Source organism: Saimiri boliviensis, chromosome 1, assembly GCF_048565385.1.
Source record: "Saimiri boliviensis isolate mSaiBol1 chromosome 1, mSaiBol1.pri, whole genome shotgun sequence".
Classification (NCBI taxonomy): Eukaryota; Metazoa; Chordata; class Mammalia; order Primates; family Cebidae; genus Saimiri; species Saimiri boliviensis.
Genome location: NC_133449.1, coordinates 140,596,534 through 140,620,498, shown reverse-complemented (window position 1 = coordinate 140,620,498; position 23,965 = coordinate 140,596,534). Strand labels below are relative to the sequence as shown.

Below are 23,965 nucleotides of genomic sequence, written 5' to 3'. Positions count from 1 at the left end.
AAGGCACGTCTTCGTCAGCCAGAAGGGAGGGCACCTTCTTGGGTAGAATCTGACACTGTCACCCCTCAGCTGCTGCCTTTCTGCTGTGACCAGCATCAGGTCTCCTTGGGACTGACCTGGAGACACACCAGGCAGGGGCTGGGTATGGGAGCCCTTGTGTAGAGTGTCACTGAAGGGGCGGAGAAGCTGGGGATGGGGAGACTGCTGGGGGCTGTTCTTTGGCCAACACACAAGTCCCTGACGTGGGTCTCCACTCAAACTGACGCCTGGCGTCCTGGGTTCTTGTTGCAGGGGGAGGACACCCTGTGGGAGCCCTGCGTGTTGGGGGGTGTGAGTTTAAGGGAGGACACCCTGTGGGAGCCCCGTGTGTTGGTGGGTGTGAGTTTAAGGGAGAAGTGGGTTGATCTCACCCCGGGGATCAGCCACCGCCCTCTGAGATGGGCACTGGCGGAAGTGAATCTGGGAGGAAGCACACACCTCACCACGTGGGTCTCTCTGACCCAAAGAGCACCCTCTGTTTGCTGTACAAACACGGGCTCCCTGGTTTCATGAGGGCGTTTCTCCCTCTGGGCTTCCGTTTGCTTGCTCTCAACAACAGCTTTTTTTTTTTTGATGGAGGCTCACTCTGTTGCCCTGGCTGGAGTGTAGTGGTGCAATGTTGGCTCACTGCAACCTCCACCTCCCTGGTCAAGTGATTCTCTTCCCTCAGCCTCCCTTGTAGCTGAGACTACTGGCACCTGCCACCGCACCCCGCTAATTTTTGTATTTTTGGTAGAGACAAGTTTCACCTTGTTGGCCAGGCTGGTCACAAAGTCCTGACCTCAGGTTAACTTGCCATCGTGGCCTCCTATGCTGGGATTACAGGCGTGTGCCACCATACCCAGCCTCAAATTTATTTCCTGAGAATGAAACAAGCTCTTATTGATGGCTTATTGAGTGACAGACATTATGTCCATTTTCACTTAATCTTTACAGTGACTTTTTTTTTTTTTTTTTTTGAGACGGAGTTTCGCTCTTGTTACCCAGGCTGGAGTGCAATGGCGCGATCTCGGCTCACCGCAACCTCCGCCTCCTGGGTTCAAGCAATTCTCCTGCCTCAGCCTCTTGAGTAGCTGGGATTACAGGCACGCACCACCATGCCCAGCTAATGTTTTGTATTTTTAGTAGAGACAGGGTTTCACCATGTTGACCAGGATGGTCTCGATCTCTCGACCTTGTGATCCGCCCGCCTCAGCCTCCCAAAGTGCTGGGATTACAGGCTTGAGCCACCGCGCCCGGCTTACAGTGACTTTTTTTTTTTTTGAGACAGTCTTGCTCTGCCACCCAGGCTGAAGTGCAGTGGCATGATACTGGCTCACTGAAACTTCCCCTTCCCAGATTCAAGAGATTCTCTGGCCTCAGCCTCCCAAGTAGCTGGAATTACTGGTGCCCACCACCATGTGAGGCTAATTATGTATTTTTAGTAGAGGAAGTTTCACCGTGTGTTGGCCAGGCTGGTCCCGAACTCCTGACTTCAGATGATCTGCCTGCCTTGGCCTTCTGTAGTGCCGGGATTACAGGCATGAGCCACCACGCCTGGCCCGCAATAACTTTTATGGTAGGTGATGTGTGTATTTCATCTGTGGGAACCAGGGATGCTCAGAGAAGCGCCGTGAGCCACTGAGGCCACACAGCCTGTTTGACTGCAGGTCTGTTTGCTTCGGACCACCAGGCTCCCACCCTGAATTCTGAGGCTGAAGTGGGTGCTGTGGGCTCGCTCACTCTCACACACGTTGATTTCTTTTTTTTTTTTTTTTTTTTTTGAGACGGAGTTTCGCTCTTGTTACCCAGGCTGGAGTGCAATGGCACGATCTCGGCTCACCGCAACCTCCGCCTCCTGGGTTCAGGCAATTCTCCTGCCTCAGCCTCCTGAGTAGCTGGGATTATAGGCACGCGCCACCATGCCCAGCTAATTTTTTGTATTTTTAGTAGAGACGGGGTTTCACCATGTTGCCCAGGTTGGTCTTGATCTCTTGACCTCGTGATCCACCCGCCTCAGCCTCCCAAAGTGCTGGGATTACAGGCTTGAGCCACCGCGCCCGGCCTCACACGTTGATTTCTTGATGCGAGCACATCTGCACGCTCCAAGTCCATGTGTAGAGTGCAGCGGAAGCCTGTCCTGGCGGCCGGTGGTAGAACTGTCTCTTGTCTGTGCAGCAGGCAGACAGCTCCGTCTCCCCTGGACTCAGGCTGCCCTCTCTTTCCCTCAGTGTGGGTCTTGGGTTTTCTCCACACAAAGGGCTCTCGTTCTTTCCTGGCTGCCCAGTGTCCCCGTGTGGGTGTCTCCATGTGTCTCCGATGGACACTGTTTTGAGTTTAAACTGTCAGGAGGGGTGTTGTGGGTACGCAGCCGGGTGCCTGGACCTTCCAGGAGCATTGACCGAGTTGCTGCAGGGGGCCTGCTTTGGGCTGCTACCAGTTCATGTGTCCACCAGGAGTGGGTGTGCTGTGTCCTCCTGTCTGCCCTGGCCAGTTGGGTCCTTCTGAGAGCTCTCAGCCTGAGACCTGGGAAGGCAGGAAGCCCCTTGGGAGATGAGAGATGGGCTTCACGCGCTTTCAGTGTTGACACACTCCTGGGGGCCACATGTACACCGAGGGTGGGCCCAGTGTAGCCAAACGTTGTGGCCTCCTCAAGGTGTGTGAGGTCTTCTTTCTCTGGGGGTGGGGAAAAAAGGGGAGTCATATCCCTTCCCATGCAGAGAGCATGGGCTCCCCCAGAGCCATCCCTGTCCTGACCCTAAGCCTTAGAGACTCAGGGCACCCTTGGGCAGGGCACCCTTGGGCCAAGCCTGGACAGGAGGTCTTTGTGGCCTTACGCTGTTGTCACCAAGGACGGTGTCTGTGTGTCTGCCACCTGACTTGTGCTTTGAGGTTACAGCGTGAGTGAGACTGGGCAGGAGTCCTCTTTGTTCTGCAAGTGAGGAAGTGAGGTCACAGGGGCAGGATACCCAGTGCCAGCAGCCACAGACTGGCCAGAATCCAACCTCCTCCCAGAGCCCCATTCCCACCAAACCCCTTGCCGCGCTGGGCTGACACCCCAGGTAGATGGAGGCTGAGGCTGCCTGGTAACCTCTGTCCACCCGCCACCTGCCTGCCATGTGGGAGCAGCACTTCCTCTCAAAGCTGCTGGGGGAATTCAGGCTGCGAATGACCCACAGACCTCTCTCTTTCAAATGAACTGTGTCATCTCTTACAACCATACACAGGATTGCTTCAAAGAAGACTCACTGGCATCTTGGTTCTACTCGTTTGTTATTTTATTCAAAAGAAACCTGAGGCCGGCTGCGGTGGCTCACACCACTCACCCCGCATGCTGGGAGGCTGAGGCAGGAGGGCTGCTTGAGCCCAGGAAGTGGAGACTGCAGCGGGCCATGATCACGCCACTGCACTCCACCTGGGTCAGAAAGCAAGACCTTGTTTAAAAAAACAAGAAGGGATCTGGGCGCGGTGGCTCAAGCCTGTAATCCCAGCACTTTGGGAGGCCGAGGTGGGTGGATCAAGAGGTCAAGAGATCGAGACCATCCTGGTCAACATGGTGGAACCCCGTCTCTACTAAAAATACAAAAAATTAGCTGGGCATGGTGGCTTGTGCCTGTAATCCCAGCTACTCAGGAGGCTGAGGCAGGAGAATTGCCTGAACCCAGGAGGCGGAGGTTGCGGTGAGCTGAGATCGCGCCATTGCACTCCAGCCTGGGTAACTCTGTCTCAAAAAAAAAAAAAAAAAAGAAGGGGCCGGGCACGGTGGCTCACGCCTGTAATCCTAGCACTTTGGGAGGCTGAGATGGGTAGATCATGAGGTCAGGAGTTTAAAACCAGCCTGGCCAAGATGGTGAAACCCCATCTCTTATAAAAAAAAAAAAAAAAAAAAAAAAAAAAGGGAAAACCCAGTAGCTTTCCTTCTTTCCCTGAGGCTGTGCTTCCCTGCAGGGAGAAATAGTTCTGAGTATGCGGTGATAGAAGCCAGGGTCCTGCTCTGGCTCCCACCTCAACGTGGCGCTCTCAGATGTGATAAGTCCGAGTCCTCACTGCCTCCATCTGCTCTCCCTTAGAGAGAATTTTTCAAATAAGCCCCAGATCATTTGCATAACCCTGTGTGACCATGTTGGCAACCTGTCTGTGGTAGCTCTGTGCGTTTATACCTGGGTGTTTGGGTGAGTTGCTTGTTGTGGTCTGGTTGTGCTTGGTGGCCCAGCTTCTTCCTTTATTAGGGGTATGGTCTTGGGTCAGTTTCTCAACCTGCCTGAACCTCAGTTTCCTCATCTGTCACGAGGGAATCATGGCACCAGCGTTTGTGGGATAGCTGTGCAGATTGAGGCCACAGTAAATAATTTTTCAGCATCTAGTTTTGCAGCATCTGAGCAGAGTCCTAGGTGCAGGCTCTGGCTGCAAGGCCTCTCAGCCTGCAAGCCTCCCCCAGATAATCTGTCATCTCAGAGCCCAGAGACACCACAGGTCCTTGCAGTTTAAAAACAGTTAGATTCATGAACCCTTAATTTTTTTTTTTTTTTTTTTTTTTTTTTGAGACGGAGCCTTGCTCTGTCACCTAGGCTAGAGTGCAGTGGCTCGATCTCGGCTCACTGCAACCTCCACCTCCTGGGTTCAAGTTGTGCCAACCTCCTGGGTTCAAGTGATGCTCCTGCCTCAGCCTCCTGAGTAGCTGGGATTACAGGCTGTGCCACCATGCCTGGCTAACTTTTGTTTTGTTTTGTTTGTTTGTTTGAGATGGAGTCTTGCTCTCTTGCCCAGGCTGGAGTGCAATGGCATGATCTTGGCTCACTATAACCTCTGCCTCCCAGGTTCAAGCGATTTTCCTGCCTCAGTCCCCTGAGTAGCTGGGATTACAAGCGCCCATCACCAGACCCAGCTAATTTTTGTATTGTTAGTAGGGATGTGGTTTCACCATGTTGGTCAGGCTGATTTCAAACTCCTGACCTTTTCATCCTCCTGCCTCTGCCTCCCCAAGTCCTGGGGTTACAGGTGTGAGCCACTGTACCCGGCTTCATTTTGTATTTTTAGTAGAAATGGGTTTTTACCATGTTGGCCAGGCTGGTCTCGAACTCCTGACTTCAGGTGATCCGCCCGCCTTGGCCTCCCAAAGTGCTGGGATTACAGGCATGAGCCATGGCGCCTGGCCATGAACATTTAATTTTGGCACAACCTTTTTGTTAACATGTGGAGTATTTGAGCCAGGGGCACAAACATTACCATTATTCCAACCGGAAGCTTCCAGTGGACTGAGGTCCTCCCTGACCGTGGCTGAGCCTGTGAAGGGCCAGTCCCCAGTCAGCCCTTCCCCACACAAGTAGCCCAGCACCTTGGTCTCTCCAGGGAGCACTTTTGTTTGGGTCTGATGTCTTCCACCTTCCCATTGCCTCACCCAGTCACAGCTGCAAACTTGCCGAAGAATGCCCAGCCAGGACTGCCCAGGGCCTGGGGATACCCTCCCCAACCCGCCATGGTGGGCTGCTCGTTTCTTATTACCTCCGCTAATGCTGGGAGTGGATTGCTTTCCATTATGTTAATGCATCAGACTCCCTTTATCTTTGGCAATCTTCCTGGTTCTTGATGGCATTTTGAAAATATTTGCAGAGTTAGCAGGTCCACTAGGCAGACAATTTCATGGCTTATCTCTATACAGCTACATATCTTACCTCATTCCAGAAAGAATTTAAGGCAGCTGGAACTCATGTTCTAGCACTGCTCCCCCTGCATGCCCAGTTCAAGGAAGGCTGTAGAAGTGGGTGGGGTTTTTGCACCTCACCCAGTACAGTATCTTGGGAAGGCCGGGGGAGGAGGGTGGGGAGCGGTCAGCAGCACAGACCCTGGGATCCCACGGCCTGGCCCTGCTTCCAGCACCTACCGACCTCAACAGCTCGGAGCAAACAGATTCACCCTCCAGGTGTCTGTTTCCTCTTCTGTGATATGGGAGCTGGAGCAGCCTCCAGGGCTGTATGGGAGCCCTGCACAAGGTAGGCCCGGCGTCCCAGAGGCCACGTTTCACAAGCGAAATGCGTGAGATTCCAGCTTCCACCTGCAGTTCCACTCGGACTCAGCTCTCTGAGACAGGCATGAGCAGTTTTGGGGTACAGCCCCAAATTGGGGCTTCAGTCAGATGCTGACTTACACCCACTCAGTGACTGAAGTCTGTCACTCCCTCTGAGCTTGGATTTCTCCATGTGCCTCAATAGAGCTGCTGCCTTTTTCGTTTTTTTTTTTTTTTTTTTTTTTTTTTTTTTTTGTGAGACTGGTCTGGTTCTCTCACCCAGGCTGGAGTGCAGTGGTGCAACCTCGGTTCACTGCAGCCTCCACCTCACAGGGGCAAGTAATCCTCCCACCTTAGTCTCCCGAGTAGCTGGGACTACAGGCACACACTACCATGACCAGCTAATCTTTTGTACATTTTGGGGAGATGAAGTTTTGCTGTGTTGCCCAGGCTGGTCTCGAACTCCTAATCTCAAGCAATCCCCCTGCTTTGGCCTCCCAAAGTGCTGAGATTACAGGCATGAGCCACTGTGCCCAGCCTCCTTTTTTCTTTTGTGACAGTGTCATTCTGTCACCCAGGCTGGAGTGCAGTGATGCTGTTGTAGCTCACTGCAGCCTCAACCTCCTGGGCTCCAGTGGTCATCCCAAGTCGCAGAACTACAGGCACCTGCCACCATGCCAGGCTAATCTTTTTATTTTTGTATGTTTTTTGAGACAGAGTCACGGTCTGTTGCCCAAGTGGGAGTGTAGTGGCATGATCTTGGGTCACTGCAGCCTCCACTACCTGGGTTCAAGCAATTCTCCTGCCTCAGCCTCCTGAGTAGCTGGGACTACAGGTGCCTGACACCATGCCTGGCTTATTTTTGTATTTGGTATTTTTAGTAGAGATGGGGTTTCATCATGTTGGTTAGGCTGGTCTTGAACTCCTAGCCTGAAGTGATCCACTCACCTTGGCCTTCCAAAGTAGTTTTTAAATTTTTTGTAGCCACAGGGTCTTACTATGTTGTTTGGGCTGGTCTTGAACTCCTGCCCCCTGGCAGTTCTCCCACCTCAGCCTCTCAAAGTGCCGGGAATATAGGTGTGAACACCCCATCCAACCTTCTCATCCTTCTTCACTCTCACTTGAAGCCGAGTTTCCCTGGGGCAGCCTCCTGTAGCGCCCGGGATGGACTCTGTGGGACCCGCTTTCTGCTCTCCAGCCCCCACCCCACAGCGCTCATGATGGAGTGTGACTGCTGGATGAGGCATTGGGGGTCTGTTTGCCGGCTGACCATCATCCTTCTGTGAGCAGGGGCTACGCTGCTCTTCCGGCCCCTAGACCTGGGTGTCCTGCTTAGAGCCAGCTTGAGCTGGGTCTCATAGGTGGGCATCCACATGACTGAGCGGATGGGCCTGCTGTGAGCTTTCTGGTGTTCCCACGGAGACTGGGGATGTGGTGTGTGTCCCTGAGAGGGAGGTAGGGTGACAGCTGTTTGCTAGGGTCCCAGAGATGCTGACAAATGCCCTAACTCCCTCTTCTCTTACAGAACCTGCAACCATGGTGGTGCCACTAGCCAGTTCGGAAGCCCAGGTACTTTTTTAAAAATTCCAAATATTACTTGATATGTATTAAAATGTATCTTAAAACATAAATAATAAATAATAAAGCATGTATAGTTACACAGTTGTTTCAGGGAGGCGGGGCACAGTTAAAATATCCAACAGGCTTAATTGCAGGGACTTGGTGAAGACACTGTTCACTGAGAGCAGACAGGGAGAAGACCACCAGGGCGGGGAGGGCCCCTGTGAGCCCCCGTTGGTGCCATCCCACCCCGGCCAGGAGAAGAGGGCAGTGGTATTGACTTCCTTCCACATCTGGACAGATGAGGAGCCCAGGTGAGGTCTGCAGGGCTGGCCTCACAGATACAGATCCTGGGTCAGGGAGAGGACTTCCAGTGCAAACAGGAAAAATCACCCTGATGACCAGTGCCCAGAAACTCCACCCAGCCCACAACTGGAACTTCAACAACAGGGTGTCACCTTTCTCCTCCCAGCCTGCCCCGAAGTAATGTTCTCAACTTCATGTCTTGTCTTTCTACTACCTTTTTGGTTTTCTTTTTTTAATTATTATTTATTTATTATTTTTTTAAAATAAAGATGGGGTTTCACCATGTTGGTCAGGCTGGTCTTGAACTCCCAACCTCAGGTGATCCGCCTGTCTTGGCCTCCAAAGTGCTTGGATTACAGGTGTGAGCCATCATACCCGGCCGCCTTTTTGTTTTTCTTCATTTGTTTTTTAGCTTGTGTTCATTTTGTTTTACTTTTTGATTGAGACAAGGTCTCACTATGTTGCCCAGGCTGGGCTCAAGCCACCCTCGCACCTCGGCCTCCCAAAGTGCTGGGATTGTCGGCATGGGCCACTGTGCCTGGCCTCTTCTGCCTTTTTTGTTTGTTTGCTTGCTTTTTGTTTCTTTGTTTTTTCTTTTTTTTTAATTTTTAATTTTAATTTTTTTTTTAAAGATAGGGTTTCACCATGATCGCCAGGTTGGTCTTGAACCCCTGACCTCTGGTGATCTACCCACCTCGGCCTCCCAAAGTGCTAGGATTACAGGCGTGAGCCACCACACCCGGCCCGTTTGTTTGCTTTTTGAGACAGAGTCTCCCTCTGTTATCCAGGCTGGAGTGCAGTGGCATGGTCTCGGTTCACTGCAGCCTCTGCCTGCTAGGTTGAAGCGATTTTCCTGCCTCAGCGTCCCAAGCAGCTGCAACTGCTGATGCGCAGCACCACCACGCCTGGCTGATTTTTTTCTATTTTTAGTAAAGACAGGGTTTCACCATGTTGTCCAGACTGGTCTTGAACTCCTGACCTTGTGATCTGCCCACTGCAGCCTCCCAAAGTGCTGGGATTACAGAAGTGAGCCACCACGCCGGGGTTTTTCACCAGGCTGGAGTGCAGTGGCACGATCTTGGCTCACTGCAACCCCTGCCTTCCGGGTTCAGGCGATTCTCCAGCCTTAGCCTCCCAAGTAGCTGGGACTATATACACGCCCTATCATACCCAGGTAATTTTTTTTTTTGAGACGGAGTTTCACTCTTGTTGCCCAGGCTGGAGTGCAATGGCGCGATCTCGGCTCACAGCAACCTCTGTCTCCTGGGTTCAGGCAATTCTCCTGCCTCAGCCTCCCGAGTAGCTGGGATTACAGGCACATGCCACTATGCCCAGCTAATTTTTTGTATTTTTAGTAGAGATGGGGTTTCACCATGTTGACCAAGATGGTCTTGATCTCTTGACCCTGTGATCCACCCGCCTCGGCCTCCCAAAGTGCTGTGATTACAGGCTTGAGCCACCACGCCCGGCCAACAGCCAGGTAATTTTTGTGTTTTTAGTAGAGATGGGGTTTTGCTATGTTGGCCAAAATGGTCTTGATCTCCTGACCTCGTGATCTGCCCTCTTCAGCTTCCCATAGTGCTGGGATTACAGGTGTGAGCCACTGTACCTGGCCTTTTTATTTATTTATTTATTTATTTATTTATTTATTTATTTATTTATTTATTTTTGTCTTTTTGGTTTTTTTTAGTGCCTCTCCCAAAATTGAATGTTAAGTTTGTTTTCTTTTTTTCAGACAGAGTTTCACTCTTGTTGCCCAGGCGGGAGTGCAGTGGCGTGATCTCAGCTCACTGCAACCTGTGTCTCCCAGGTTCAAGGAATTCTCCTGCCTCAGCCTCCCAAGTATCTTCTGTCTTTTTTAAAACAGTTTTTCATGCCCAAGTGAGATTGATTTTTTTTTAAAAAAAGAAGAAAACAAAAACATAGTTTTATCGGAATACCTATTTATATATTATTAGAGATAGTGGTATACCCAGGGTGGATGTCAGACCGAAAGAGGGTATGTGGTCTGTTGCTGATAATTTAAAAACGGTAATAGAACCGGAGTCTATGTCACCACATGTAATGCTCAACAATTCAGTGGTGAGATGCCCTCCCACCACGGAGAACCTTGGGGCGCTGGTACCTTCCACAGCGTGCCGCTCAGGGATGCCTTGTAGCCCCGTGGAGATGCCCTTGTGGTGTACGTAGTTTCCTGGGACATGCATGGGGCCGGTCTGTGTGGCTGTGTTGGCTTGTTCTTCATTCTGTCTCGCTGCTGTGTAATTCACCAGATAGTTTACGTTTCTGAAGTCTGGGACTCCAGGGCCGGCAGGCCGGCTGGCCTTGCTGTCCCAAGTCTCCAAACAGGGGTGCAGCTGCTGCTGCCCGCCTGGAACTTTCCAAAGCAGGTCTGCTGTGGCACCTGTGAAACATTTTACAGACAGCTGTGAATGCGGGATGCAACCTGGACCGTTTGAGATGCTTACCTTATCCTGACATTATCCGATCGCCCTGTCCCCAGGAAACTGGGCGCGGGAACTTCTTAACGAGCTCATCTCAGTTCTTGCTCCTGGATTCCCCTTGCTTACTGGGCTAGTGCCCCGGGCTGGCATTACTGCCCACCGGTTGCCCCAGGCCTGCACCTGCTATGGGCGGGTGGAGCTGGGAGACTCTGAGACTGGCTCCCCGCCCAGAATTTTCCTTATGGGAAAGCAGGTTTTTTGCTGCTCAGAGAAAGTTTCCAGTGATTTGGGCACAAAAGAACTTTTATGGAGGCAGCCATCAGATAAGAGACACGGTTTGGAGTTAACCCTTTCCGCTCTGGCCAGGAAAAGGAGGGAGTGTCCAGAGGGGTTGGGTGCTGCTGTGTGCATCGTGGAGGTTGGGGGCTTTGCTGCCTGCTCTCTTTGTCTCTCCTGTGTCAAGGGTTAGAATCAGAGCCACACGACCAGGGACCCCAGGAGCTGAGGCCAGCCCCACTATTTTCTGCTCCGGCTACGCTCTCCTTCCTGGCATTTTCCTCTGGGGCCCAGAAAGGACTGCTGGGCAATTGCATTAACATTGGCTCTGGCTAGTCGGCTTCCCGAACCCCTGCCCTCTGTTCATCACTGTGCCCAGGAGGGGCCCTAAGACTCCTCTCTCAGATCCCTTACCCCAGGGGGCCCTGCTGTCACTTGTTGGGTGTGGCCGTTAGGCCGTAGCTGCCCCGGCACCCTCTGACCTTGATTCCATGGCACATCTTGCCCGTCTACAGCAGATATGAGACAACAGTGAGTCATAGGGTGGGCTGGGCTGCACTGCCCTGAATCCTCACATTTTCTAACAGTGTCCCCGCAGGTTCCAGAGCCTTCTGTGGTGTTTCTGCAGGAGAGAGGAGGCAGGTTCCAGAGCCTTCTGTGGTGTTTCTGCAGGAGGGAGAAGGCAGGTTCCGGAGCCTTCTGTGGAGTTTCTGCAGGAGGGAGGAGGCAGGTTCTGGAGCCTACTGTGGTGTTTCTTTAGGAGAAAAGAGGCAGGTTCCAGAGCCTTCTGTGGTGTTTCTGCAGGACGGAGGAGGGAGGTTCTGGAGCCTTCTGTGGTGTTACTTTAGGAGAGAGGAGGCAGGTTTTGGAGCCTTCTGTGGAGTTTCTGCAGGATGGAGGAGGCTGTGTTCTCAGGCCTTGTCCCTGGCCTGACTTTCACCTGTTCTTGTTCTGCCTGGCTCAGGCTCAAGTTTCCTGGGTTTTCAGCAGGGAGTGGGGGTAGAGAGTACACAGGAAATTAGAGGCCAAAGGGCCCCCCTGCAGGGCCGGGAAGGCAAAGTGGTCCAAGGAAGTGGACAGTGCCTGGGGGAGGCGTGGCTCCATCTGCCACACTGTGGCCTCCCACCCTGGAAGCGTGGCACCGAGCTTAGACAGGGGTCATGAGCAGCCCCCTGACCTGGTCCATCTGGGCCTGTTGAGACTGTGGTCAAGGGGCCCGACCTCTCTATGCCTCCGTTCCTGTACCCACATCAGTGTAGCTCGAGGTCAGGAGGGTGCGTGGCATGCAGGGCCCAGCACGGTGTGTAAGGAGTGCTGTAGGTGTATTTGTGTATGTGGATCTTTCTTTCCTTGTCTTAAACCATGAGAACCCTTTAAGACATGGAACAGAGTGCTGTGCAGCGTTTAAGTATCCTTGTAATTATCACCGACCTCCTGTGTCTGGCCATGCCACTCTGCCTCCCTGCCCCAGAAGACTGGACCACCTGGGGGCCACCTGGGCCTGTGGGCCCGGAAGTCCGTGCAGATGTTGGTGACCAGGGTGGGCGTGTCAGTACCTCCCAGGTCACTCCGCAGACTACTGGTGCCCCTTGTGGTTGATTTAGGGTTCCCTGCAAAGTAAAATCGAGAAATGCTGAGTTAAGAGATCTTTGCTGTGAGGCTGCACTGATTTTTAATGTGCTTTTAAAAAGACTTCTGGGCCGGGCGCGGTGGCTCAAGCCTGTAATCCCAGCACTTTGGGAGGCGGAGGTGGGTGGATCACGAGGTCCAGAGATCAACACCATCCTGGTCAACATGGTGGAACCCTGTCTCTACTAAAAATACAAAAAATTAGCTGGGCATGGTGGCGCATGCCTGTAATCCCAGCTACTCAGGAGGCTGAGGCAGGAGAATTGCCTGAACCCGGGAGGCGGAGGTTGCGGTGAGCCGAGATCGCGCCATTGCACTCCAGCCTGGGTAACAGGAGTGAAACTCCGTCTCAAAAATAAAATTTTTTTTCGCCGGGCGCGGTGGCTCAAGCCTGTAATCCCAGCACTTTGGGAGGCCGAGGCGGGTGGATCACGAGGTCAAGAGATCGAGACCATCCTGGTCAACATGGTGAAACCCCGTCTCTACTCAAAATACAAAAAATTAGCTGGGCATGGTGGCGCGTGCCTGTAATCCCAGCTACTCAGGAGGCTGAGGCAGGAGAATTGCCTGAACCCAGGAGGCGGAGATTGTGGTGAGCCGAGATTGCGCCATTGCACTCCAGCCTGGGTAACGAGCAAAAACTCGGTCTCAAAAAAAAAAAAAAAAAAAAAAAAAAAATTTTTTTTCTATTACTATTATTTGAGAAGGAGTCTTGCTGTGTTGCCCAGGCTGGAGTTCAGTGGTGCTATCTCAGCTTATTGCAACCTGCTCCTCCTGGGTTCAAGCGGTTCTCCTGCCTTAGGCTCTTGAGTAGCTGGAATTACAGGCACCTGCCACCACACCTGGATAATTTTGTTTTAGTAGTTACGGGGTTTCACAGTGTTGGCCAGGCTGGTCTCGATCTCCTGTCCTCAGGTGATTCGCCTGCCTCGGCCTCCCGAAGTGCTGGCAAGACAGGTATGAGTACGCGGCCGGCAGATGGCCCTGATTTCCACAGTGGCAGCGCCCTCTGCGAATAGCCTTTCAACAGCTCCGTTTGCTTGTGCCCAGGTCTCCTCTGCGGGCGCTGCTGCCTCCCTGGCCGGGTGCGGGGCTCCCTGCACCTGCCGGCCGCCTTCTCCCCTTCCTGCCCATCCCCCCAGCCTAGCCCCCTCCCCCACCAGGGCCGCCCGGTGACCGCGCCCCTGCCCGTCCCGCAGACCGTGCAGTCCCTGGGCTTTGCCATCTACCGCGCGCTGGACTGGGGGCTGGACGAGAGCGAGGAGCGCGAACTCAGCCCGCAGCTGGAGCGGCTCATCGACCTCATGGCCAACAACGACAGCGACGACAGTGGCTGCGGCGCCGCCGACGAGGGCTACGGGGGCCCAGAGGAGGAGGAGGAGGCCGAGGGCGTCCCCCGCAGCGTGCGCACCTTCGCCCAAGCCATGCGGCTGTGCGCAGCGCGGCTGACCGACCCTCGAGGCGCACAGGCGCATTACCAGGCCGTGTGCCGCGCGCTCTTCGTGGAGACGCTGGAGCTGCGCGCTTTCCTGGCCAGGGTCCGTGAGGCCAAGGAGGTGAGCGGGAAAGGCCCGGCAGGGGCCTGCGTGCGGGAGGGGCCGGCTCTTTGTGGACAGAGTCAGGTCCACAGGGCGGCGGCTGCTTGCGTTCTGTATTCCCACTTAACCCTCACGCTTTCTTTTTATTTTTCTTTTTTCTTTTTTGGGACAGTCTTGCTCTGTCTCCAGGCGCCAGGCTGGAGTGCAGTCGCGCGATCTCAGCTCACTGCAGCCTCCACCTCCTGGGTTGAAGCAATTATCCTGCCTCAGCCTCCCTAGTAGCGGGGACTACAGGCGCGCACCACCACGCCTGGCTAATTTTTGTGTTTTAGTAGAGACAGGGTTTTCCCATATTGGCCAGGATGGTTTGGATCTCTTGACCTCATGATCTGCCTGCCTCGGCCTCCCGAAGTGCTGGGATTACAGGCATGAGCCACTGTTTTTTTGGTTTCTTTTTTTTTTTGGAGACACGGTCTCACTCTGTTGCCCAGGCTGGAGGGCAGCAGCTCAATCTCATCTCACTGCAACCTCCACCTCCCAGGTTCAAGCAATTCTCCCACCTCAGCCTCCCGAGTAGCTGGGATTACACAAACACACCACGACGCCTGGCAGTAGAGGAGGTTTCACCATGTTAGCCAAGCTGGTCTCAAACTCCTGACCTTAGGTGATCTGTCTGCCTTGGCCTTGGCCTCTCAAAGTGCTGGCATTACAGGTGTGAGCCACCTCGCCCAGCCTCACACTTTCTTCTTATCAGAGAAGTTAAGTGGTGGACTCAGCCCCTTCCCAACTGCTCTCTCCTGTTCCTCTAAGATGTTACCTCTTCTCCTACTTTTACATCTACAAGAAGGCGCCCTGCCTCCTGCCTCCCCTCCAGCCTCTCCGGGGCCGGGTTCCTTCTGAAGTAAGATGCCAAAGGTGGCCCCTCTATACCCTGGAAGTGCAGAAAGCCTCAGCAGCCCGCTTAGAGCTTTAGGTAGGGATGTGGGGATGTGCTGTTCAGTGACGAACTCACTTGCTGGGCCTGCGACAGCCCTGCCTTGTCCTCCTGCCTCTTCCAGGCGGAGGAGCTATTTCACAGATGAGCGTGTGCCAGCTCTGAGGCTGGGACCCTTCCCGAAGCCACAGAGCAAGAGTTGGGCAGTACTCGGCTCCACGTGGCTCCCAAGCTGGAGCTGCCCACAGGGCCTCCTGCCTCTCTGTGAACCCAGAGTTAGGAGCAGCCATCCCTCCCTGACTGTCTCAGCCTCTCCCCGGGAGCGGCTGCTGCCCCGAGGGAGCCAGTGTGCTTCTGTGTCCTGGGGTCTCTGCACACCTGGGCTCTGCCTTGTCAGCATCTCACAGAGAAGGCCAGGCCTTGGAGAGGCGGGATTCTCTCTTGCCTTAGTGGCAGAAGGTGTTTTTGAAGTTAACTGCTGCTTGTCCCCCATTTCTCCCTGACCCTTTAAGGGGCTGTGACTCTCCTGTTCTTTAACTAAGAAGTGTTCCTGGCCAGCTTCCCTGACCCTCTGAGCCTTAGCAGGTGGTCACCCCACCTCACTGGTTCCCTCAGCTCTTTTTTTCTTCTTTTCTTAGCACTATGTTGCTCAGGCTGGTCTCAAACTCTTGGATTCGAGTGATCCTCCCACTTCGGCCTCTCAGGGGTCTTAGTGAGAGCAGAGGCAGCAGATGCAGGACCTTCTTCCCAAGTTCTCAGCATAGAGCAATTACCAGACAGGCCCTCACCACAGTGCTGGATGCCGCGTGGCACTCCGAGCTGCTTGGCCCCATCTGCGGCCCAAGCCTGTGTCAAGGGTGGTCAGGGAAGCCTGACAGGACGTCAGGTGCCCTATGTGGTTCCGAGGCTGATGACTCAGTTTCCCCAGATATCTTTGTGAGTCCTGAGGCCTGGACCAAATGCCCACTCTTTTCTTCTCCGGCTGGCTGAGTCGGAGCCCCATTGTGTGGCCGTGTCCCCGACGGACAGGGCCCGTCCTGCATCCGCCATTCTGGCACCTTTCCTGGACTGACGAGCGTGTGTGGTCACAGATGTTGCAGAAGCTTCGGGAGGACGAGCCGCAGGCGGAGACACCGCAGGCTGAGCTTGACAGCCTGGGCCACACAGACTGGGTAAGACTCGCTCCCACCTGATGGGGCTGCCAGGCTCTCCCTGAGGGGCCTGGGCTGAGAGTGTTCTCCTATCCCGGGGCCCAGGCCCGACTGTGGGTCCAGCTCATGCGGGAGCTCCGCCACGGAGTGAAGCTGAAGAAGGTGCAGGAGCAGGAGTTCAACCCCCTCCCCACTGAGTTCCAGCTCACGCCTTTCGAGATGCTGATGCAGGACATCCGGGCCCGGAATTACAAACTGCGAAAGGTCATGGTGAGCTGGGTGGGTGTGGGGGCGGCGGCCTGGTGTGTAGGGTCATGGTGAGCAGGGTGGGTGTGAGGGGCGGCCTGGTGTGTAAGGTCACGGTGAGCAGGGTGGGTGTGGGGGGCGGCCTGGTGTGCAGGGTCACAGTGAGCAGGGTGGGTGTGAGGGGGCGGCCTGGTGTGCAGGGTCACAGTGAGCAGGGTGGGTATTGGGGGTGGCCTGGTGTGCAGGGTCACGGTGAGCTGGGTGGGTGTGGGGGGCGGCCTGGTGTGTAAGGTCACGGTGAGCAGGGTGGGTGTGGGGGGCGTCCTGGTGTGCAGGGTCACGGTGAGCTGGGTGGGTGTGGGGGGCGGCCTGGTGTGCAGGGTCACGGTGAGCTGGGTGGGCGTGGGGGCGGCCTGGTATGCAGGGTCATGGTGAGCTGGGTGGGTGTGAGGGGCGGCCTGGTGTGCAGGCTCATGGTGAGCTGGGTGGGTGTGGGGGGCGTCCTGGTGTGCAGGGTCACGGTGAGCTGGGTGGGTGTGGGGGGAGGCCTGGTGTGTAGGGTCACAGTGAGCAGGGTGGGTGTGGGGGGCGGCCTGGTGTGTAAGGTCATGGTGAGCGGGCTGGGTGTGAAGGGGCAGCCTGGTATGTAGGGTCTTGGTGAGCGGGCTAGGTGTGGAGGGGCAGCCTGGTGTGTAGGGTCATGGTGAGCAGGGTGGGTGTGGAGGGGCGGCCTGGTGTGTAGGGTCATGGCAAATTGGGGGTGGGTGTGGGAGGTGGCCTGGTGTATAAGGTCATGGTGAGTGGGCTGGGCGTGAAGGGGCGGCCTGGTGTGTAGGGTCATGGTGAATTGGAGCTGGGTGTGGAGGGGTGGCCTGGTATGTAGGGTCACAGTGAGTGGGGTGCGTGTAGACGGGCAGCCTGTTGTATAAGGTCATGGTGAGTGGGGTGGGTGCAGAGGGGCAGCCTAGCTGTTGGGCAGCCCACCCTAGAGAGCGGCCCCGGGTCCCTGCTCTCTGTGCTGGGTACTGAGGTATAGAATATGGATTAGGGAGATGTGGCCCCAATTCACAGAGCTGGAGATCACATCAGGGACAGTGGCCAAGCAGGGAAAGGAAGTGTGGAAGGTTCTGGGGTATCAGGGATGACCTCTGGAGGAGGGGCCGTGAGAGCTGAGGCTGTAGGACATTTTTTCTTAACAAAACTCATGGAGTCCTTAGGACAAACTAGCATGGTTCCTAAGATGCCCCTGTGAGGTTCCTGCCATCTCACTCCCACCTCCAGATGAAGCCCAGGTCCTGGATGCTGGGGCAGCTAGCGGGGGACGCCTCAGAACCTGGATGCCGTGGCCGCTCAGAGCATGGGTCCACCATGCACTTACGGGAGAAGCGGCTGGGTCTCCGGGAGCAGAGGGTGGGAGGCTGGGCGGGTGTGAGGACCAGGCTCTTCTTGGGCTGAGTGAGCCCCTCCCTGTCACCCTGCACTAGCAGTGGCTCCTGCAGGGTCTCAGGCCGGCCATCCTCCCTGGCAGGTGGATGGGGACATCCCGCCCCGGGTGAAGAAGGACGCTCACGAGCTCATCCTGGACTTCATCCGCTCAAGGCCTCCACTGAAGCAGGTGCCCCTCTGCGCCTTCTCCCTGGGGTCTTATGGCCTCTTCCTTCTCAGGGGCAGCCTGGGGCCTGGCGCTGTCCTGTGGCCAACCCGGGAGGTGTCCCAGTGCGTGTGCCTCACGGGTGAGGCGGGCTGGCTTCCTCTTGACTGTGGGCTGGCCCGGGGCCTTCTTTCTGGGAAGGGGCCATATGAACCACACCCATTTCCTCCAGGGGAGCCCCACGCCCTCCAGGTGGGCCTGGCCGGCTCTTCCGACTCCAGAGTGGGCCCTCATCATGGCACGCTTCCCCACCCAGGTCTCCGAGAGGCGGCTGCGCCCGTTGCCGCAGAAGCAGAGGTCCCTGCATGAGAAGATCCTGGAGGAAATCAAGCAGGAGCGGAGGCTGCGCCCAGTGCGGGGCCAGGGCTGGGCCGCCCGTGGTGAGCCAGGGGACAGCGGGAGAAGAGAGACCCCGTGCCCTGGCTGCGGTCCCCTCATTCCCTGGTCAGGTTGCAGATTGGAAGGTGGCATTGTTCCTAGAAGCTCCTGAATACATGGAAGATACAGAACATCTTAATTTTTGAGGCACACAGGCTTTTGAAACTCAGAATACTTGGGGATAAAAAAATAAAATTGGCCGGGCGAAGTGGCTCATGCCTGTGATCCCAGTACTTTGGGAGGCTGAGGTGGGTGAGTTCGAGACCAGCCTGTCCAACATGGTGAAACAGTCTCTACCAAAAATATAAAAAATCAGCTGGGTGTGGTGGTGCATGCCTGTGATCCCAGCCACCTGGGAGGCTGAGGCAAGAGAATTGCTTGAACCCGGGAGGCAGAAGTTACAGTGAGCCAAGATCATGCCACTGCGCTCCAGCCTGGGCAACAGAGAGAGACTCCATTTCAAAAAATTAAATTAGGCCTGGTGGCTCACGCCTGTAATCCAAGCACTTTGGAGGCCAAGGCGGGCGGATCACCTGAGGTCGGGAGTTCTAGACCAGCCTGGCCAACATGGTGAAACCGTCTCTACCAAAAATATAAAAAATCAGCTGGGTGTGGTTGCGCATGCCTGTGATCCCAGCCACCTGGGAGGCTGAGGCAGGAGAATTGCTTGAACCTGGGAGGCAGAAGTTACAGTGAGCCAAGATCATGCCACTGCACTCCAGCCTGGGCAACAGAGAGACACTCCATTTCAAAAAATTAAATTAGGCCTGGTGACTCACACCTATAATCCAAGCACTTTGGAGGCCAAGGCAGGCAGATCACCTGAGGTCGGGAGTTCGAGACCAGCCTGACCAACATGGCGAAACCCCATCTTTATACAAAAAATAAAAAAAAGGAAAAAAATTAAATTAAAATAATATGTACATATGTATATTTGTTTGAGATGGTGTCTTTCTCCGCAGGGTTTGGCTCTCTGCCCTGTATCCTCAACGCCTGTTCTGGAGACTCCAAGTCCACCTCCTGCATCAACCTGTCGGTCACAGATGCTGGGGGTAGCGCCCAGCGCCTGAGGCCCCGTGTGCTGCTCAAGGCACCCACCTTGGCCGAGATGGAAGAGATGAACACATCTGAGGTCAGAGTCCGTGGAGGTTTCTGATAGGAGACCAGGAATGGCGGGTGGGATCTGAGAAAGCAAGAAGGGCTCAGCCAAGTCGGGGGTAGCAGCGAGTGTGGTGTCCCCTGCCCAGGGCCCTCCTTTGAAACTGATGTCCTGTTGTGGCATTGCTGCCTCTTCCTGCCCCAGGAGGAGGAGGTGGGGCTCAGGGACCCTGCCATTTGGGCTGCTGATGAGGATGACTGGGGGAGTCCCTGGGCTGCCTCTTCCCACAGCGATGAGGGGCTGGAAGTGGAAGTGCCTCATTGTCTCAGGGCCAGGAAGCTGAGCGCCCCTCTAGTTGACATGAAAAGCTGGTCCCAGGGAGGCTGCCTCCCCACCCTGGCTGCCCTGTGAAAGGGGTGGTCCTCTCTTCCCAGGAAGGCCTGGTGCTGGCTCTGTTGAGGGCCACCCCAGAGAGCTCTGCCTCCATCTGACACTAGCCACCAGACCTGTGCCTTTCTAGGACTTTCTGGAAGGCCCTGGGGAAGGGCTTGGTTATTAAGGTGCTTGCCATGAACTGTCCAGAGAAGGGCAGGCTGGGAGGTAGGTGGAGGCCGCCCCACGTCGCAGCAGACCCAGTGGCACCCGTGGTCCTTTGCCTTAGTCCAGGCACGGGCAGACAGCACTGGCGGAGTCAGGGCAGGCCTGCATCTACCGTGTCCACAGGAAGAAGAGTCTCCATGTGCGGAGGTGACGCTGAAGCGGGACCGCTCCTTCTCAGAGCATGACCTGGCCCAGCTGCGAAGTGAGGTGGCCTCTGGCCTGCAGCCGGCCACACAGCCCAAAGGAGGGACGGAGCCCCCACGGCACCGAGTGGGCAGTGCACGTGCATTGAGTCCTGGCTCCCAAGACCAGGGCAAGTATTGCCTCCCACTCCTGCACCCCCCCTTCGTCCCCACCCCTTATTCATCCTGCGGGTACCCATCCCTTCACCTCAGCCCACGTCTTCCTGAGTAGGCAGCTCCCAGGGACCCAGGGAGCTCATGCCTGCAAGAGGGCACCACCTCAGGTCCCCAGGCCGGAGTGTACTGGTGTGATCCCAACTCACTGCAACCTCCACCTCCTGGGTTCAAGCAATTCTTCTGCCTCAGCTTCCTAAGTAGCTGGGATTACAGGCATGTGCCACCTTGCCCGGCTAATTTTTTGTATTTTTAGTAGAGACGGGGTTTCACCATATTGGCCAGACTGGTCTCAAACTCCTGACCTCATGATCTGCCCACCTTGGCCTCCCAAAGTGCTAGGATTATAAGCGTAAGCCACCGTGCCCGGCCGTAAAAATTTTTTTTTTTTTTTTTTTTTTTTTTTGAGACGGAGTTTCGCTCTTGTTACCCAGGCTGGGTTCAGGCAATTCTCCTGCCTCAGCCTCCTGAGTAGCTGGGATTACAGGCACGCGCCACCACGCCCAGCTAATTTTTTGTATTTTTAGTAGAGACGGGGTTTCACCATGTTGACCAGGATGGTCTCGATCTCTTGACCTCGTGATCCACCCGCCTCGGCCTCCCAAAGTGCTGGGATTACAGACTTGAGCCACCGCGCCCGGCTAAAAATATTTTTTAATATTTAAAAAGAATTCCCATGATTCTGTTACCTAGACGTAATTATTATTATTATTTTTTGTTGGTTTTTTTTTTTGAGACAGAGTTTCGCTCTTGTTACCCAGGCTGGAATGCAATGGCACAATCTCGGCTCACCACAACCTCTGCCTCCTGGGTTCAAGCAATTCTCCTGCCTCAGCCTCCTGAGTAGCCGGGATTACAGGCACATGCCACCATGCCCAGCTAATTTTTTGTGTTTTTAGTAGAGACGGGGTTCCACTATGTTGACCAGGATGGTCTTGATCTCTCGACCTCGTGATCTACCCGCCTCAGCCTCCCAAACTGCTGGGATTACAGGCTTGAGCCACTGCGCCTGCCTGACGTAATTATTATTAACATGTCGGGCTATAGGAACATAGCTGACTAGATGATAGCTCCTTGCGGTCCTCTGAGAAGGGAGGGGCATGTCCCCAGGAAGCCAGTGGGCTCACTGCACACGGCCTGGACCCTGCCTCTGTGCTGCCATGGTTCCTTCAACTGCTTTCCACGCTGCTGAGCACAGAACGATTCCTGCTGGCTGTGCAGAGCTGGTCCTACCATCGTGAGAGCTGAACCTTGCAGAAAGTCCTAACCACTCAGGGTTCTTGTCCCCCAACCCTTACATCCCACCAGACATGGCCAGGCTTCCTAGTCTGCCTGCAAGGCCAGAGTCTTGGGACAATCCCGTTAGGTGGTTATGGCTCCCTTCCTGGTGTTAAGAAGTCCAGGCCAGGTCGGTTCCAAACCTCGTACTTGCCCCAGGCCCCTGACCCTGGAGCTGTGCCTCAGCCTCTTGGAGCTGGTGGCAGGGAGGGAGGCCAACCCCCAACTGCAACTGCAGTGTGGTGTGGACGGTGGGAGGGTCTTGCCCGGCATCTGTGGTCCACCTCACTGGTGCCGTAGGACTCCCCACGCCGGCTCGCTGTAGGGCTCAGACAGGGACCCTTCCTGGGTCCACTGTGCCACATGGGCCCCAACAAAGGTCCCAACATGGAAGCCACACTCCTCAGTGTTTTTTTCTTTTTGAGACAGAGTCTCTCTCCGCTTCCCAGGATAGGGTGCAGAGGCACCATTAGCGCTCATTGCAGCCTTGACCTCGTGTGCTCAAGCTATCCTCCTGCCTCAGCTTCTTGAGTATCTAGCACTATCGGCGTGCTCCACGATGCCTGGCTTTTATATTTTTCTGTAGAGATGGGGGTCTCCCTACGTTGCCAGCAGTGGGCTCAAAGCTCCTGGGCTCAAGCGATCTGCCCTCCTTGGCATCCTGCGTGCTGGAACTGCCCTGTGGCTACTGCGCAGCCGCTTCTCTGCTTGGCTTTTTGCTTGGTTCCCCTGGAGCCCCCAACATCTCCATCAGCCCCTTGGCACAGCCCTCCGTACCGCGGCTCCTGCCAGGCGGTGCTGACGGGGCCTCTGCTCTGCCCCAGGTAACTATCCCGCCAACCTCTCTGACCCCAGCCACCCACTACTCGGCAACCAGGGCTCCACGGGGGACAGACCCGAGGCCTCCATGACACCCGATGCCAAACACCTGTGGCTGGTGAGTGCGGATGCGATTGTCGTCCAGGGCGGCCTGGTGGGGGGGTCTTTGGGCCCACCTTCCCTCTGCGAAACCAGTCGCCAGCCAGGTGTTCAGCGCTGAGGCCGACTGGTGCGCGGTCTGAGCGCCGTCCGTGGGGGCGTGGTCTGAGCGCCAGTTTAGGGGGCGTGTTCTGAGCACCTGTTGGGGGCGTGGTCAGAGGGCGTGACCTAAATGTCATCTGGGGCACCAGTGGTGGGGTTGCTGGAGCAGTGGTCTCTTCTGCCGCCTGCCGGAGCCGAACTGCACTGCAGACCCCGAGCCACCCTGCAAGGGAAGTCTCTAATCTAATTGAAGGGTTCATTGTGGGGTTTAGGGCAGAGGGCAAACCCACACACCCTGGGCCCGGAGGTCAGTGTGATGGGGGGTTCGCTGCGTGGAGACCTTGACTCGGGCCTGAGGCTGCCACGGTGCTGCTCAGCCCCTCTGCCCTCGGTCTCATATCTCGTGGACCTGAGTCTGGTGTGTGATTTAATCAAGTGAGATAACGGGCCCGCGTGGCCCGTGGGCCTTGGTGGCAGCGTGCAGGTGTTGGAGGGATGTGAATGGTGTGGTTGTTGTCATTGTTTGAGAACAGATGTTAAAACGTTTTGTGAAGTACAAGCCTGTTATAAATACAAGGCCCTGTTACTATCCTCCACCTACACGCAGTGCTTGCCCGTTGAGGATTATATATTGCTGCATCAAAAGTTACCTCACAGTATAGCATCTTAAAATAACAAACACGAATTATCTCACACAGTTTCTGAGGCTTGGGAATCCGGGAATGTCCTAGCGGTGTGGCTGTGGCTCAGGGTCTTCTGTGAGGCTGCAGTGAGGATGGCGGTGGGGCCTGCAGTCTCAAAGAAAGTGCAGATGGGGCTGGAGGAGCCACTTGAAGTGTGGTCTTCACCCAGCTATGAGCAGGAGGCCTAAGTCCTTTGCTGTGTAGACCTCTCTCATGGTGCTTGGGTACCCCACAGCATGGTGGCTGGTGTCCCCAGAGCAAGTGGTTCCAGAGTGAGCACAGTGAAAGCCACTGAGTGTTGGTGACCAAGTCCAGAAGTGCCCATCTTCCCAGCTCATTGGGAGTGAGTCTAAGCCCAGCCTCCTTTTCTCAAGGGGAGGAAGGGAGTTAATACCCACTTCTTTCTTAAGGAATCAGAGGACACAGGCTCTTTAGCTCTGAGGTCTCAGAAGTGCTTTCTGAAGGGGGTATGGAGCATCACAGAACCTGTGGCCTTCCATCTGCGCTGGGCTAACATCCTCACCTGGGGAGGAGGCTGCTGTTCTCTGCACCTGACGTGAGGTCTTCTGGCCACAGATGTTGTTAGTGTAGCATCTGTGACATTTGAAGGGAATTGTTCAGAGGGAAGCAACGCCATCAGGCCAAAGCCCAAAGCCCTGGGTGCCTCAGGTCAGAGTGGGGACGATTGCAAGGGTCCTGGCATGTGTTCACAGCTCTAGACAGGATAACCCACTGCAAATCCAAAACAGAAAACATGGTCCATCTCCATCTCTGTGGCATTTTCATAGGTGGTA

At 55.2% G+C, this 23,965-nt stretch overlaps 1 protein-coding gene across 5 annotated transcripts in view; it reads left to right on the top strand.

The window, feature by feature from the left end:
* SPIRE2 (spire type actin nucleation factor 2) overlaps positions 1 to 23,965 on the top strand; it is a 41,264-nt gene that overhangs the window by 9,361 nt on the left and 7,938 nt on the right. For 3 of the 5 annotated variants that reach the window (XM_010332553.3, XM_039460276.2, XM_074405369.1), the window contains 9 exons: positions 7,548 to 7,591; positions 13,401 to 13,793; positions 15,801 to 15,881; positions 15,966 to 16,130; positions 17,635 to 17,721; positions 18,014 to 18,137; positions 19,098 to 19,267; positions 19,958 to 20,147; positions 22,293 to 22,405. In XM_010332553.3, the coding sequence (XP_010330855.2) occupies positions 7,548 to 7,591; positions 13,401 to 13,793; positions 15,801 to 15,881; positions 15,966 to 16,130; positions 17,635 to 17,721; positions 18,014 to 18,137; positions 19,098 to 19,267; positions 19,958 to 20,147; positions 22,293 to 22,405 (1,367 nt within the window). The remainder of the gene's footprint in view (positions 1 to 7,547; positions 7,592 to 13,400; positions 13,794 to 15,800; positions 15,882 to 15,965; positions 16,131 to 17,634; positions 17,722 to 18,013; positions 18,138 to 19,097; positions 19,268 to 19,957; positions 20,148 to 22,292; positions 22,406 to 23,965) is intronic. The other 2 variants (XM_010332550.3, XM_074405370.1) reach the window with 1 other exon arrangement.